General features: G+C 37.1%; 1 protein-coding gene across 7 annotated transcripts in view; it reads right to left on the bottom strand.

Moving 5' to 3' along the window:
* The window catches only part of PHF21A (PHD finger protein 21A), a 124453-nt gene that overhangs the window by 7907 nt on the left and 100340 nt on the right, over positions 1–16206 (bottom strand). For 3 of the 7 annotated variants that reach the window (XM_053980895.1, XM_053980896.1, XM_053980897.1), the window contains 8 exons: positions 12489–12743; positions 10606–10692; positions 8083–8379; positions 6281–6379; positions 5099–5150; positions 4202–4281; positions 3697–3757; positions 1084–1247 (listed from right to left, as the gene is read on the bottom strand). In XM_053980895.1, coding sequence (XP_053836870.1) covers positions 1084–1247; positions 3697–3757; positions 4202–4281; positions 5099–5150; positions 6281–6379; positions 8083–8379; positions 10606–10692; positions 12489–12743 — 1095 coding nt within the window. Of the gene's footprint in view, positions 1–1083; positions 1248–1318; positions 1342–3696; positions 3758–4201; positions 4282–5098; positions 5151–6280; positions 6380–8082; positions 8380–10605; positions 10693–12488; positions 12744–16206 lie in introns of all 7 variants that reach the window. The other 4 variants (XM_053980898.1, XM_053980901.1, XM_053980900.1 and 1 more) reach the window with 4 other exon arrangements.

The following is a 16206-nucleotide window of genomic DNA, read 5'->3' on the forward strand; positions in this document are numbered from 1 at the left end:
TTTCTTGTTTTTAAAAGTGCCCAGAGATGGAGCTGTCCCATCGTATCCATGAGGGGCTATTCCACAGTCCCATTTGTTTGGCTGTCAGGAAAGGGTTTTTACAGTCATGTGCTATCCTTCTCTAAAAAATGACTATGTAAAAGATAACTTTGTAATTCCACATGTGTATTCCCTGGGTATCAGAATTGCATCTATTTATTTTAGTGCTTCAGACACACTTGCACTACTCCTATTCCTTTTACCTCTGCAGAACAAGTACAGTTCAGAGGCAAGGAACTGGCCTCTATTCCCTGTTCTACATGGTCAGTAGAGTTGGTCTCTCAGTCCATGTTCTTACAGTGGTGCAACTATACAGATGAAAATAGAACAACCCAGCTTTTCCTTAAAAGCCATTTCAGATAGTTGGGCCTCAAGTATATATGACTCTTTTCTAAAAGAAGAACTGCAGAAGGAGAGTGTAACACCAGTATGAAGAAAAAACCAATCACCTTTTGATTTTTAAGGTGTGCCCTGTAAATACCAGTCTTTTAAAAGCAAGCTCTTAAATGAAAGTACACTCCAGCTCCTGAGGACTGTTTTACCCCCACTGAAAATTCCCTACACACTTTCTGCCAAATCAGTGCCACAAATGCTGCTCCTGGCTGTTCTGTATGATGAAGCAGTTTCCAACCTTCTCTCATTATAGAAACACAACTTTTTATTATTACGGCCTGTAACTAATACTTTTCATTCTCCTCTTCCCCACCCACCCCACACAACCCCTGGCCCTTTTCCATGGATGACAGATTCAATTCAGTCAGACAAGATCTCAGAAACTACACAAAGGAAATGAGCTCATCTAGCATGCCTGGTGCCTCCCAATGTTTCAATCCACTGAAGGAGTTATAAATAAAATCTCTACAGGATAACAACACAGGTGCAGGAGGAAAAAAGGAAGGGTGTTAAAAAAATGCTGGACTGTTTCACTGCACTGAATCAGGACAAATGATGAGCGAGATTAAAGAAACAAAACCTGCCATGATTTTCCTCGTGCCTGTTTTGCGTAACTTTCTAAAAGTAACCCCCTCCCCAAGAGTTACTTACGTCTGTGGAGCTGGGGCTAGGCAGGGACACAGGCTGAACAGCTGCGGGAAAAGTAAATGTGGTCTCTGTCTTTTCATTTTCAGGGGAGTCAGGATAACTGGAGAGAGGGGACGTGGGGGTCAAAGCCCCAAACCCCAACACCGTGTTGTATTTAGGTGGACGACCTACATATAAACAACAGGGAACACAAACGAAAACAAAAAAAAAAAAAGAAAGGAAAAATGATCTTACATACCTTTGGCCAGTGGTCCTCATTGGCTAGCGTGAAAAAGGAAATGATGTAGCACAGAGAGGAAGTTAATATAAAAGTCACAAGTGGAAGGACAGAAGCAAAGATTTAAACATTTTTTAGAAATATTTAAGTAGAATTTTGCAAGGAAAGAACATTTAAAAGATGTATTTCAGAAGGAAATAGAAATAAGCTCTGTAGAGGGTCAAAGAATTATTCCCACAAAAGCAGCATGGGGACAGTTGCTACTCCTAAAAATGAGGCTGTTTGGTTTTTAGGGGAAAAATGTTGGCATCAAAGCTCCACAGAAGCTACAATAACTACTATTAAATCATTTCTGCTGTTATCCCACACTTCCCTATCTTTCTAAGTGCCAGCATAAATCTACACAGAGGTTAAGCCCTTTATCAGAGGCCAACACTCACCACCCCTCTACTTTTCTTCCCCATTTTTTAAACCTGTCAATTCACAGATCAGCACTTTCTACCCTACTGGTACATTTTTAAAATTAAGCTACCTAAGAACAGGTCTTGTTTTCTGACCCATAACTACTATCACCTTTAACCTATCACTAGTCTTCTGCTATAACCTACTCCAAATTCTGTGTTCTTTCTTAGACTTTCTCAGCCAAGTATGTTTGATTATGGACAATTCCTAGATACTCCTTTGAATAGCAGATGTGCAAAATGGCTTCATAACAATTCTTATAAAATTACAAATGCAAAGCAAGACAGCAAAAAAACCCAGTATGCAACCATCATTTCTACCTTCCTTCTCCAATGTAATTTATAGATACGTAAACATAAAGGAGTTAGGATCTAGGAATAATTCCCCAGATCTTATGTTTACAGATTGTCAGTCTATACCTATTAACATGCTAAACCTTGTATTTAAGGTCTGGATATGTTCCAGAACTCAGTATGTCCTTGGAAATGAATTTCTGCTAGTGATGTCCATGGGTGAAATTTCTGACATGCTCAGCACCATCTATAATTAAACTAAAGCTCTCAAGGGCAAATGCTTACAAAAGCTTTTCACTCAATATATTACTATATTAAATTACAAAACAAATGTATACTTCCAAATCTTTTGTCAATTGAAAACATGTGCTACTAATTTGGTGCTGATGCAACGTAAAGGCTCACAATAAGGTGTGATGAAAAAACCAGAAAGTGTAATAGTCAGTTGCAAAAACAGGCTAAGAGAGTATCAAGTACAAATGCATGCAATCATTTTCATTGATACAGTAATTGTTCACTATAAGGTCTAAAATAAAACAAAGAAATCATTACTAGAAGAAGGAACATTTACTTATCCACAGAGTAAATGCAAAAACTCTCTATTTAAAATCTACATAATATAATTTTTAAAAATACTTTTAATGTTTTTAGGGGATAACAGTAGAGACACGTCTTTTATTTAAAAACAGCATAGCTGCAGAAGTGTCAGCTTTGCCACATTGTCTGCTGGACTGAAAACATGGATTAAGAAGAGAATATGTCAAATTAATATTTCATCTTGCAGCCAAAACCCACAAAAGATAACGGAACTGGTCAGTGCTAGGTGAGAGACTGGTTTAATTTTTTTTAAAATCTGATTTATTACTTTTTTAGACAGAAAACTTAGGATAGAGACGGTATTATGAATCTTTAAGGCCTGCAGAAAATCATAAAAAATCAGGTAAACATTGTCAAGTAGGTGTGGTTGATGCCATGCACAAATAATGGCATCACAGTCTCTCCCATGCTGTTCTGTTTCATCTGTTTCACCATAAACTAAGTCTTAAAATTTTAACTGTTCTACAGAAGGATTTCTTCTGAATAATACTGCATGCCTATATGAAAGACCATCTCATTTTAGGACAAGTGGCACTCTGGTTGCAGTTAAAGTGCTTAGTATGAGCAAGATAGCTTTTCTCATTCAGGGTAAGATCTTTTGAAGGACCCATCCCTATTCCCAGTACGAAACAAGGCTTTTGTCACACTAAGTTTCCTCTCCTACTCAGGGCACAGATGCTTCTTCCATAACCACTTTCTTCTTGACGGTAAGAATACAATCTAGTCATTAGCAAGAGGATCTTAACAGCAGCTTCATATCACTAAATGATATTCAAACATCCCACATTTCTAGTGAATATCTAGTGAACTGGGTGGTTTTCGTTTGGGTTTTTTTGAGAGTGAAACTGAAATTAAACACTGAGCTGCCTAATAGATCTTGTTATGCTAATCTCTAGAAGTCATGGTCTTTGCCCTCCATGGAAATTTACTGGATAAATGAAGTACTGTAGAGTCCTTCTTGTCTTGCTCTTCAAACTGACATGGGACTACAAATGCAATGTGGAGGAAGAAGCACTGGGCAGGGAGACAGGTCTGGGTATACCTCACCTCTTTTACGTGTCCCAGGATGCATTGTGCTGTTCAGGTACGTCACTGTACTCTTCTTGCGCTGCAGGGAAGAATGGAACAATTTCTGTTGGGGAACATTTCTGGCAATAACTATATGCAGTAGCTGAGGAACAGCACAATAAGTACTAAATGAGATTACTGGCTTTTGTGTTTTCTGAAGCACATCTTCAGAAAGGTGAGCTTTTTTACACTGCTTCTGACATCTGAACTGCTTCAGCCTGATACACAAGCAGACCAACACACATTGCCATTTGATGCCAGCTTCATATAGGAGAAGGCAGAAAAAGATATAAGTACTAGAAACACCCCAGCGTATTTACTATTTAAAAATCTGAGGGTCATGTCATTGCAATGGCTTTTTGAACTATAAATGATAGCCTGCCTTTCTAGTTAGAACTGAGAAAGCTTACAAGGTACCAAGACGTTAGAAAGACACTCAAGATCGGAATGAAAATATCAGCTTCCTCCAGCAAAAAATTAATACCTCAGGCTCAAAAACGGCTCCACTGTACACTGGATTTGCTGTTGTTCTTCTTTTCCTCTCTTGTCGCTTACTTTGGATTTCTTGTAAAACAAAGCATTCAGGTTAGAAAACAATGGATCTCAGAAATTATAATGTTCACAGAATTCAGTTTGCATGTGAGAAGAGCTGCCAAGATTTCTACAGAACACCAGTCATGCCTGGTATAGGCAACCATGTTATACTTTTAACTTCTGAAGGTTTGAAAACTAACAGCTGACAAGGTATACAAATACAGTGCTCAAGTAACTAATTAAATCATTGCCGCCTTCTCACCAAGTAATCCACAACTAAGACACTTAAAAATCATGGTCAGTATAACTGGGATCTAAAAAAAAAATGCCTCTGGTAACCTTGCTGATACTTAAAAATACAGTACAGAAATATGCAGGTGATTGAAATTATAGGCTGTCCTTCAATGTACAGGATTAGGAGTTTAAATTATAAATCAAATTCTAATCCATTAACTCATTCATTACAAATTACAGTCCCATGAAATCATAAAATAAATGAAAAATCTAGACATGGGTTACAGTAAAATTATCCATGGTGTATCTTTGCAGATAGAGGGGTTGTCCAGAAGGCAGTGGTATTTCTACCAGATTTCTACCATCAGAGCATACACTTTCTTCCCAACCTCTGCTCTCCATTGCATAAATAACTGCTTTGTTTCAATGTCATAAGAAGAACAAAAACATATGCACAACAAACTAAGTTAGATCAAGAGTACAGACATCCCAAAGGTACTATGGTACAAGAAAGTACTGCATTTAATACAAGAAATATTTTGGAATTCTACTTCCAATTCAGAATGACCATGAAACCAGGAGCTGAACAACCAACCTAAGACATTTTTCCTACCTTCCAGATGGTCATGAGTAACTAGTCCCAGAGAAACCATGAAGGCAAGTTTCTGTGAGGGAGAAGAAAAAAGATCATGAAAAGTACAATTGTTAGGATGAGTCATTTAGGCCCTTTAAAGGCAGCTGACCAGTAACTAAGCACCAGAAAAATTTTTAGTGATACTTTGCTTCTATAAGTCATGTATATCATATAAGTCATATAAGTATATCTTATAAGTCATATAAGTCACTTTTCATTCATGTATGTCAAACTTCTTGGAAAAGGACAGACAAGAGACCCATTTTCTAGATGGGAACGTAGACTGAGATACTGGGAAATGCCCATTGCTCATGATCACAGAGTTGGCAGAACTGGGAACAAGAGAGCAGTTTCTTTACTTCCATTCTAGCACTGAACTGACTATTAGAAAATACCAACACAGTTCAATTGCCAGAAAAATATTGCTAGTTTAAGATCATTCTCCATCTAGTGTGATCTACAAGGAGCCAACTCTAGCTTAGATTTGCTATTTGCTAAGGGCTATGGGTTTCTTAGAGGATTCTAATTTTAATGCAGGAAACACAGAGACACGTAAGAATCAGAATTTTGTTGTCTAACTGACAACAGTTAGAGCTCACACAACAGTCAATTTGAATCCATCTATGGAAACAAACATAGCAGAGCATTTAGCTGCAATCAGTTCCAAAGCTCTTCATGGCAGAAAGGCTTCAAGAAATAGTCATTCTGTCCTCTCTTTCACCCCAAACTAAAATGGACTAAAACACAAGAAGAATGTGGATATACGTGACTCTTTCCTTCCTGCTCACTAGAGTAGAAATGTTTTATAAAGGAAAACAGACATTTCTTCAGCTTTGAGCGTAACTCCAGAGTCTAAAACCTCAAAGGAGTGGAAATCAATTCTGTAATCTAAACCCCTGTTTGAAGGAAGTATCACAGAGAAATGACAATCTTCTAACTTACAAAAGGCTTAGAAGCCAAATGCATTCCAGAATTGAAAAATGCAATGCACTACATCTATCTATTATTTTTATTCTGTAGCCTTATCACCTACTGCTGTCCAACAGGAATGTATGGAATGTTAAAGTTAAGAAGTCTTGAGGGAACAGAGGGAAAAAATATTTTCTGAAGGACAGTGTCCTTTTTTTTTCTTCAAAGAAAGTTCTGGGTATGTTCTGATACCTGTGGATTTTCTTCTCGTTTTGGCTTCGGTGCAGCAGGTGGAGTAACTGTACGACTTTCTGTTTGCTTCTCTTCTGTTTCCACATGTGGTTTAATAGTCTGCACAAAAACAGTGTTTCTCTCATTCAGTGACTTTTTTACTTTGACTATTAAAGCAAAACAAATACTTCCGCAGATACAGGAGAGAAAATGTTTAAAGCTGGCAGTGTACTAACAAAGACTTAATTGAGGAATCTGATGTGAGAGGAATGTTTAATAAGGTATTTTCATTTAACAAAGAATAAAACAGCCTTCTCACCAATCCATTATCCCACACAGCCATACAAGATAAAACGGTGATTTTAAGAGTTAACTTTGTTACAGAAATTACCATAACGTATGGGAATAACAGACACTTCAAGAAAACTCATCCCATCAAGACTTCCACTTAAAAACCATTCTGCATGGCACATACATTTTGTACTTCTCGCTCCTCAGTCTTTGTATTTTATAGCATTATGAATGGCTCAAAAACTGTCTCTCTGAACCCCTCAATGTTAGAGGTTTCTGAAGTCTTTTTCTTAAGTCATAAATCTTCTGCATGGCATTCCTTAGCCTATAGCATGGATGTTGAGGCTATAAACTGAGTAAGGTGAGCTACAGACAAGCTTTTCCACTTTATGATATGGAGAAACTATACAGAAAAATTCATGTGTTATTGAACCACCACCATTCTTCTATGTTTTTCTGTACTTGCCAGTAATTATTCAAAGAGCAAATGTATATAGCTGACATAAAAAGGAACAGGCATCAAAAGTCAAATATTGTAGAAGTACATCTTCCCATGGAAAGGATACACATTGCTGAGTAACCTGTGCAACGACCCTGAGGTATGCAAGAACCTACTCTTGCGACTTCACAAGCAGAACTGAGCATGAACACAACTTCCATGTACATGATTTTCAGTCTGCATAAGTATTTCAAAAGCAGAAAGAAGGTAACTTCAAGGCACATTAGACTAGGAAAGAGTTATAAGTGACATATATACTACTATTATCTATATTAATTACATAAATATTATGTGTTATAGTATGCAATATAGTATACAATGTTACACTATTACTAACATACAATATACAAAAGAGTTAAAAGTGAATCAGAATATTGCTTTACTTGAACAGACTGGCGAGGACTCTCAGTAGCAATCCACACTGACTTAAGTAATTTTTATTTTACAGAAGTCTTTTCTGGAGAGAGACTTTAAACATACAGAATTCTCTGCTTCTGAAAGTCTCCTTTCCACTCATTCAATCCAATTTAGACACAGGGAACTATCAGACTTCAGAAGCTAAGTGAGACTATTTTGCCTCCCATCACAAGATTGCAAGATCAAGGGATCATGGAAGAAATGGCTACATTTATCTGATTAAATATCCTTACAATTTTGTGCAATTTTTGCTTTTCACATAACCACTCTTTGAAAAACAAAAGGGCTCGATATGAAGATGGATTTCAGCTTGTACTTGTTCTTCAAGATACTAGTCAAACCCTACAACATAGCCTGCTTATGAACTACTGACGGTTAAACAGTAGAGGGAGCATAAAAATACTGAAGCAGGAGGAAAAGATACCAATGGCCCATACTAAAGGAAATGGTAACATCTATCCCAAGAGCTGCAAGTCATTCCATAATTTGCACTGGCATTGGAACCTGAATATCTCCAGTATCCACTGAAAAAATCTCCCTGGCTGTCATCCTCTCCAAACTTGCACAGTAAAGCAATAAACCCAGTACCTTGCATTAGTAGACACTTTATCTGTACCTGTTTTTCAATGTTTGGTTTGCTGATCTGTACAGTCTGAGGCCCAGCGAGCCTGGTACCCGGTGCTGCTATCACGATGCTGGTGAGCTGTGCCATAGGGAAAGTTTTGGCTATGGTTGCTGTCTGCCCGTTAACTACACGAACTGGATGTATGGAGTTCTGAGAGTTGGGTAAAGAGGTGGGTGTGAACTTTGTTGTCAACATCACAGGCCTCTGAATAAGCTGAGGAGCTGCAAGCATTGGAGGAGGTGCAGGGGCAATAGGAATGTTATTTTGGGCAACTGGTTTAGGTCGAACCTACAAAAACAAAATAAGAGAAAAAAAAACTCCAGATATTTGTATATCAGATCAACTTTTTACTAAGTCTTTCAATTCATCCTGTATAATCTGCAGGAGGCTGCTTGATTTTTTTTAGATAACGTAATTTTTAGCATACTGTCCTAAGTATGTTAAAAGAAAAAAGCACCACATTTTCAAGCCTACTTACATAAAACCCATCCATAACATTTGCATATATAGTCACCATCCCTGAAATGGTATTTGGATGCACAGACACTTATACAGAATGTTTATTGCCAAATGCCTTATCTGTATCTAAATTAACATCTTGGTTTTACAGGCCAAAAAAATCCATGTGATATTTACAGGCACAGCTGAGGCACTCATATTAAAAGTGTTTCAGGGCTTTGTAATGAACCTCCAAGAAGTTATGAACAGTTGACTGTGCCCTGAAACAAATATTTTTTTTTCAGCAAATACCTGTTAACTGTCAACTCTATATATTATTTAGATACCTGGAAAAGCAATCTTGATAAGTAAAAAAAGTGACAAGATTATTTATCAATCCCTTACTGAAAGTGCTGAACATACAGGTAAATGCAACCATTTATCTTCTTTCACAAGAAAGAAAAGAGCCACAAGAATCTTCCAAAACTCCACCACCAATACTTGCTTATTTTGTGTCTCCGTTAAGTTTGTACTTAACTATGGACTTAAAATATCATTACAGAGTACAGAAGTAGAGCACTTTAAAAATAAAGCTTTTTATTTCTTATTTGATTCTTATTGTCATATCTACCTGCAATACTCCATAAAGCATTTTACCATGAAAAACTAGATCACATTCCAACAGATCTCACCATACCCAAATCTTAATCAGATACCAGCCTTTCCTTTCTCACTTTGCAAAAGATTTACTTTTATTCACAGCATCACATATTTCATACAAATTAAGTAGTTCATCTAAGATTTTTTTTTTTTTTACATAAAGAAGCAATCTGTGTCCTCCCCAAACCATGAAAAAAAGAGTGAACTGCAAGTTTTACTACTCAGCTGAAAACAGAGGTCACTCTCCCTTGAAATACAGAAATACTTGGGAATAATCTAGAGACATCTCATTTTTTCTTTTTTCGCTCATGAGCAGCAAGCAACAATTAGAGCAATTTAATGCCTTGGGTGATGCTTTGATTTTGATGACATCTATTCTAGGGGTTCATTTCATTTATTGCAAACAAGATTATATATAACCATCATATGCAAATTTCGTAACTACAAACTCTTACAGGCTGGAGGGTGGCTGAGGAGGTCTCTAATTTGACCTCCTGCTCAGAGCAGGACCATCACTAAATACAAATTTGTTGGCTCAAGGCTTTGTCCAGATAAGTCTTGTAAAACTTAAAAGGATGAATCTTTCACAACATGTCTGGCAAGCCTCTTCTGCTCCTAACTGTCCTCAAGGAGAGAAGTGTTTCCTTATATGCAGTCTAAAACTTCCCTGTCCTAATTTATGAGCATTGCCTCTAATTGTCCTGCCAAGGACCTATGTCTCCAGCTTCTTGTTTATTTCCTTGCTGATACTGGAAGAAACACTGCTGTTAGGGTGCCTCCAAAGCCTCTTCTTCAAATTTGAAAAGCCCAGATTCCTCGGCCTCTCCTTACAGGTTATATATTGCTGCACCTCCAAGCTATCTTAGTGGCCTTCCTTCCCATACACCATTCAAATTTATCAACCAGGGATTCCAAAACTGCAGAGTGTTTATTGGACTCAGTTTTATGATTGCTGAAGAAAGGTGGATAATCTCTTTCCTGAATCTACTGGTTGTAATCCTGCTGGTACAGGTCAATATGCTGGTAGGTTTCTTTGCTGTTAGAGCACATCATTCATTTAGCTGCAGTCAACCAAGACCTTTTAATCTATGCAGCTCCTCAGCCAGTCAGTCCCCAGCCTGTACCTGTGCAGAGAGTTAGTCTATTCCAGGTAGAAGACCACCTTTTCTCATGCTGAGGCTCAAGAAATTCCTGCTGGCCCCTTCCTTTATCCTGTCTAGGGCTGTCTGCATGTCAGCACTGCCTTGAAGAATATTGACTGCACCCTCAAATTTGTTATCATCTGCAAACCTGTTGAGGATGAATTGTCTTCTCCAGCACATCAGCAGTAAACGCCATACAATGTTCATCAAAAGTCTCTTCTATCTATGCTATAATTAAGTTCCTCCTTCTATTGTTTGTTCTTTGTATACTCACCTGTGGAAGAAAATTTGGACGAGGAGTAAGTCTGGGAGGAGGGATGAACTGCGGCACTTTTATGGGCTGAGGGGTAGCCTGAACCTGCTGTAAGAACATGAGAAAGCTCAGTAAGAGGTAAGAGGAAACTTTAGCTTTGAAGTTTTTCACCAAAATCAACATTCTGAATGTACTTTCAGACCTGATGTCCTCAGTTTTCACTCTGTAAGTAATTTTTCATAGCAAGAGGTTCCTCATTAGAAATGTATTAAAGACAGAACTAAACCTTATTTTCTAGATCCTACACACCTTACTTCATAAATTGCAGGCATATTTCCTTTTAGTTCAACTGTACTAGCTATTGTGCTCTGCAATCTAAAACCATTTCATTTGATGATAATAATAACTTGTATTTGTTTTAATCATTAAAAAATGGCATTACAACAGACAGAAAATAGTAACATTTTGAGGTCCAGCTCTATGAGCTATGGTCTTTTTATAGTGAATGACACACAGAAGAATGAGAGAACATCTCATGCAAATAGCAAAGATTTGGAAGTTACAACTCTTTCAGCAATATTAATGACACTATGAGGGCTCTAAATACCTAACTTGAAATTTTCAAAAGTAGGCTATTCATTTGAAACAATTAAGATCTGATCTTAAGGAAACCAAAGTACTTCCCTGAAAGCGTAACTGAAATCAGCTGCATGGAGCTGCCACATGATTAATCACTGAATAGCACTACCAGCTACGATGAGTACCTGGGGAGATTCTCTGAAATTAATGTCAATGTTATTTCATGCCCTCCTATACTTCTGTCCACCGACATAAGATTGCAATTTTCTTCAAAAAGGTCTTGTACTGATTAATTAGTACTCAGGAAAATATTCTGATATTTTTGATGAAATTTGCTACAAAAACATAAATCATAGACTAGTATTAAAATAGAATTACCTTCTCAAATCAAAGTTATTCAGCAAGGAAATTAAGTACAGACACAAAGAAGAGATGACAGTGGTGCAAGGGATGACACAGGAAAAGGGAACAGTAGAAAAAACTCCACTCACAGTCTTCTCTATTCTGATCACAAACATATGCCTCATTAAAAAGCAAAATTACTTCCATCTGCATTAAACTGTATTTTAATAAATATAGATAAATTAGCTTTATGTTTAATAAAGCCATAGCCTTTACTTCAGAAGTAAAATTTCTCTGTCATGTTGTTACATAATGCCTGGTTTCCAGACCAAGAAGCCTACATAATCCAGATCTGAAACAGTGCTTCTTTTATTTCTAGGTGGCTTGCTATTCTGGAAAAGACTGTGTGATGTAGCTAAAGCACAAAATTTGTATTTCCAAAATACATGTTTTTAAAGAAACAGCATCTGTTTATGTGTTTGAAAATGTGCTGAATGAAGACATGGTAGTGGGCAAACTCAAGGGATGTATCTAACACCAGAGACTTTGTCATGCAAAGGGAACAAGAGATTGACTCAAAAAACTCTAAGATGAAGACTCAAATTGATCAAATGAAGAAAGTCTGACATCTTCTTTGCCTAAGAAAAGAGTAGGAATTCTGCAGAGCACAGCCATACAGATTCAGTAAGGGCAAAACAATCACTACTGCTCCATGACTACGGTTACTAACAGGGGAAACTTTACACAGAGGTGATGACAGCACTGATTTAATTCTATAAAGCAAAACAGTAATAACAACCCACATGGAGAGAAGATGTTTTTCTTATAGACTATCGCTTTAGCAATGTCAGCTAGTGAAGACTCACACCATGCCCCTACTATCCTCATTTCTGTGAGAAACCCTGACTGTTTATTTTTTTCCAATAGCCCTCTTGTTAACCAAACCCACACATATCTGCAGGGCAAACACATGAAACGCTTACCAAAGTTACTGTGTTTTTTGTCACTATTTGGACTGCCTCAGCTCCTGGCCCAGTGACCTTATTTGTTGTCTGGAGGTTGACTGGTGCATTCTGCGCATCAGTGCTGAGGACTGCTTTCTGATTGTTGTTGATAGCAGTAACCATGGCAATGGTAGGTCTCTGACCCACAACAGAGGCAGGCATGGTCGCAGTTGCTGCTTTCAAGACGAGAGGTAGTGTCTTAGTGGTGATCATAGAAGCTGTAGTTACAGTTTTCTAAGGGAAACAGAAAATACACTGTAAGAGACAGAGACACTCCGTATCAGACAGGACGTGGGTTGGTTAGTCAGAAACAATAGACAGCATGAGAAAGAAAAGGCAGCTCTGAGCCTATCTACCTGCTGTTCAGACAAGCACATTATGTTATGCCTCTGAAAACTGGATAGCTAGAAGCATTCTCATTTGAGGCACATGTTTGGTCTGTTTTAATCACCTGCAGCATTGCAGATTGAATCAAAACCTATTCCTGAGAAAATTACAATTAAGTGTTAGCAGTGGCATATGCATTTTGGATCTTTTAGTTTCATATTACTTCCAAATATGCACTGTCAATATCAAACATTTAAGGTGGAGGTTTATGAAACATAGCAACAAACTAGCTTCTCACTGAATAAAACTCATATTTTCAAATGGAAACTGTAGTTACAGTGATCCTCACAATCAGAGGAAGAAGGGGAAAAACATTCATAAGTTGATTTTTTTAAAAACAAAAATATAATTTTTATTTTGGGCATCCCAGTCTCAGCTACAGTTACCTTGCACTGAACTTTCTTTCCTAAGAGTATCAGTAGGGTTGTCCTGAAGTTTTAAGAGCTGGCTGTTAGTCTGCCCAGCTGCAGGCAATTAAGTTTACCTTCTGTGGAATGGGCTAGTTTTGGAATGTGTATTTGACACCATGATTACTCTTGGGCTGTTTTAAAAAGAGTGGTTTTGAATCATGTAACACCATTTATCTGAAATGCCTCAGTACATCACGCCGAAAATTCCAAAGTTGAAGCAACTATCATTTCACAGTTTTGTTTTAAAATATACTGTCTTCCAAGATGCTAAGGCAAATGGACTTTACAAATTTCATTCAAAAAGCAACAAGGTGAGGGTCTCCATATAAAATCAGAACACGATGCAAACAGAAAACTCATGACACGTGACACTCGACAGAATGGCAAATGATCTTATTTCTTTTCACTTTGGTATAAAAAATCCATTGCACCAATGGCACTGCATCTTCAAAACTTTAGTCACGTGATCAAATGCTCTTAGTACTAAATAACCACCATTCGCTCCTGATGTCAGCTCTGTGTTCTACAGAGGAAAAAATGGAAAACCAGGGATAACGCAGTCTTTGTGTTCTGAACATACCTGATTTAGACTACTTGACTTTAATCATACAAGACCTTTATCTTTTTTCTAATAAAACAATATATTTCCAGTTGAATTCTTCAGTACTTTCACCAATACTGCTCCCTTAAACAAAAACAGAATTTACCTTCACACCTCTAATTTCATAATAATTAAACTATGTCCCCTAACTGTTAATTATAAACAAGTGTGAAAAAATTCACTGTATAATGCCAAATCAAAGGATAATTTATGCTTCAGTTTTATACATTTATGAAAAATGCAGACATAATTAAATTGTCCTTGTTGCAACATGGTTTTCTTAACTTTTTATCTGAGATCTAACAAGCTTATCAACCTCTGCTGCACCTTCCCCAAAGCAAGAGGCTCCATTCCCATAATGCAGTAACATTACTCAAGCTTTTCCAATGAGATGTAATGTGGTATCATTTTCACAAGCATTACATACAACCATAAACATTTTAAAGAAAAGTGTAATCAATCATATAATGCAAGACCCTGACTCTTCCAAGGGGTTCTACTAATTCTGCAAGTGCTCAGAGTAGAGCTTCAGTCAGAAGATCATAGAGCTTGAATGTCCCTGTTACTTTGCTAAGCATTAATTAGATCGCCTATTCTAAAAAGTAGTGAATACATTAATTCATGCTGAAGTTGCATTCATAGTGAGTCTGCATTATTGCACATAATATTGCAATAATATGACTTTTTAGCAGGCTTGTTATGAAAATTTTAAAAGACCTTCTTACTGGACATATCATGTGTCACTGTTAATTATGGCATATATACCTGGATTCCTAAATTTGATTACTCTGAAAACAATCACTGAAAACATTCTCTGTAGTGACACAGCCTTGAAAAATACGTTATTTACAAAAGCAGGCATAGTCTCTCTACTGTTCATAGAGAGACAAAGTATTTCACCTTTCTTTGCTGAAAGAGATTGGGAGACAGTAAGACAGAGGCAAAACCTTAGATACAAAATGTGCAGAAATAAGTGAGGATACTTCACTATTTTAACAACATAAATAAAACCAGAAAAGTGTTAAGGATAAAAGCTGGCTTATTTATCCAAGGGACAGGACAAACTGCCTTCCAATTTGTAACTACATTCCAAGTACTACTGTATCAATGGTAGTCAGAAGAGAGTAGCAGTTTTTTGACTGTTTCGCTAGAGGGCTCTTTAACTTTGAACAAAACCTCAATTTTTACAACCTAGGAGATGACCTGGAAGTTAATGAGTGAATTCAAAGCCTGGAATACTGAGAAACACACAAAACTGTGTTTGCTGCTCTCATGTTTCCTGACTGAGAAACAGAGATTACTGATACAACAGTGATCCATTGCTTGCCTATAAATACTTTAGGACAGAGTAATAGCTGCTTCTTGTTCCATTTTAGCTTTGATATTGATGTTGCTGCTCAAAATGCATTTTCCTTAGTTAGGTTTGCTTCATTTCCTCAATGCATTTTTCTCAAAAATACAATTAGCTAAGCTTCACAAATGCATTTTAGAGCGTATCCAAACCAACTTGCTGAGTTAATAAGAGAACTAACAGCCCAACCATTTCTCTCTTCTCTGCTTTCAGAAAAAGGGAAGATGAGAATCACAACTGGTCAAAGCCGTGGGTGTGATTCATTGCAATTTGCATAAAGCAAACTTCATGGGTGAATTCTGTCATCTGCCTATCCAGATAAACATGAGCTCTTGAGACTGCATCAAGAAGAAGAAAAGACTTCATATACACTTCTTTTTACAGAACACCTCCCTGCATTTTCTAGCTGTTTTATTAGCACACTTTTGTGAATTCAAATATCTGAACAGGAGAAACTTGAAATTCCCCTCTTAAGCAAACTACTTTCTCTGTTGAGTTCTGGGATTATGTCTCTAATCCTATACTGTAGTGAAATTCAGTTCACCTTCTCAAGGAAGACCTATTTTCTAAAACTTGAACTCTGCAATTAACACTATATGCTTTTAGACAAATCCTTGAAAATTCAGGTAAGTATTATTTGGTATGACCTACATCTGTTTAAAAAGGACCAAGCAGAAAGAAGAAGGAACTGTTTTCTTGCATTTTGTTCACATTTGTAGAGGGCATTTGGTTAGTCATTTAAAAATAAAGGATTTTAATCATATACCTCATACAGAGTGTGTAAAGTATTTACTGTTTCTTGAGACGTACTAGGTCAGACTCATTCATACACCTAGGGAAAAGACAGGCTCATTTGCTAAACTTTCACTTATTTTTAAGAAAGGTGATACACTGCCACCCTTCTTTTCTGTGGGGTTATGATTGAACTTTTAAACAGTACATTGTTTT

The sequence above is a fragment of the Vidua macroura genome, chromosome 6, assembly GCF_024509145.1.
Source record: "Vidua macroura isolate BioBank_ID:100142 chromosome 6, ASM2450914v1, whole genome shotgun sequence".
NCBI lineage: Eukaryota > Metazoa > Chordata > Aves > Passeriformes > Viduidae > Vidua > Vidua macroura.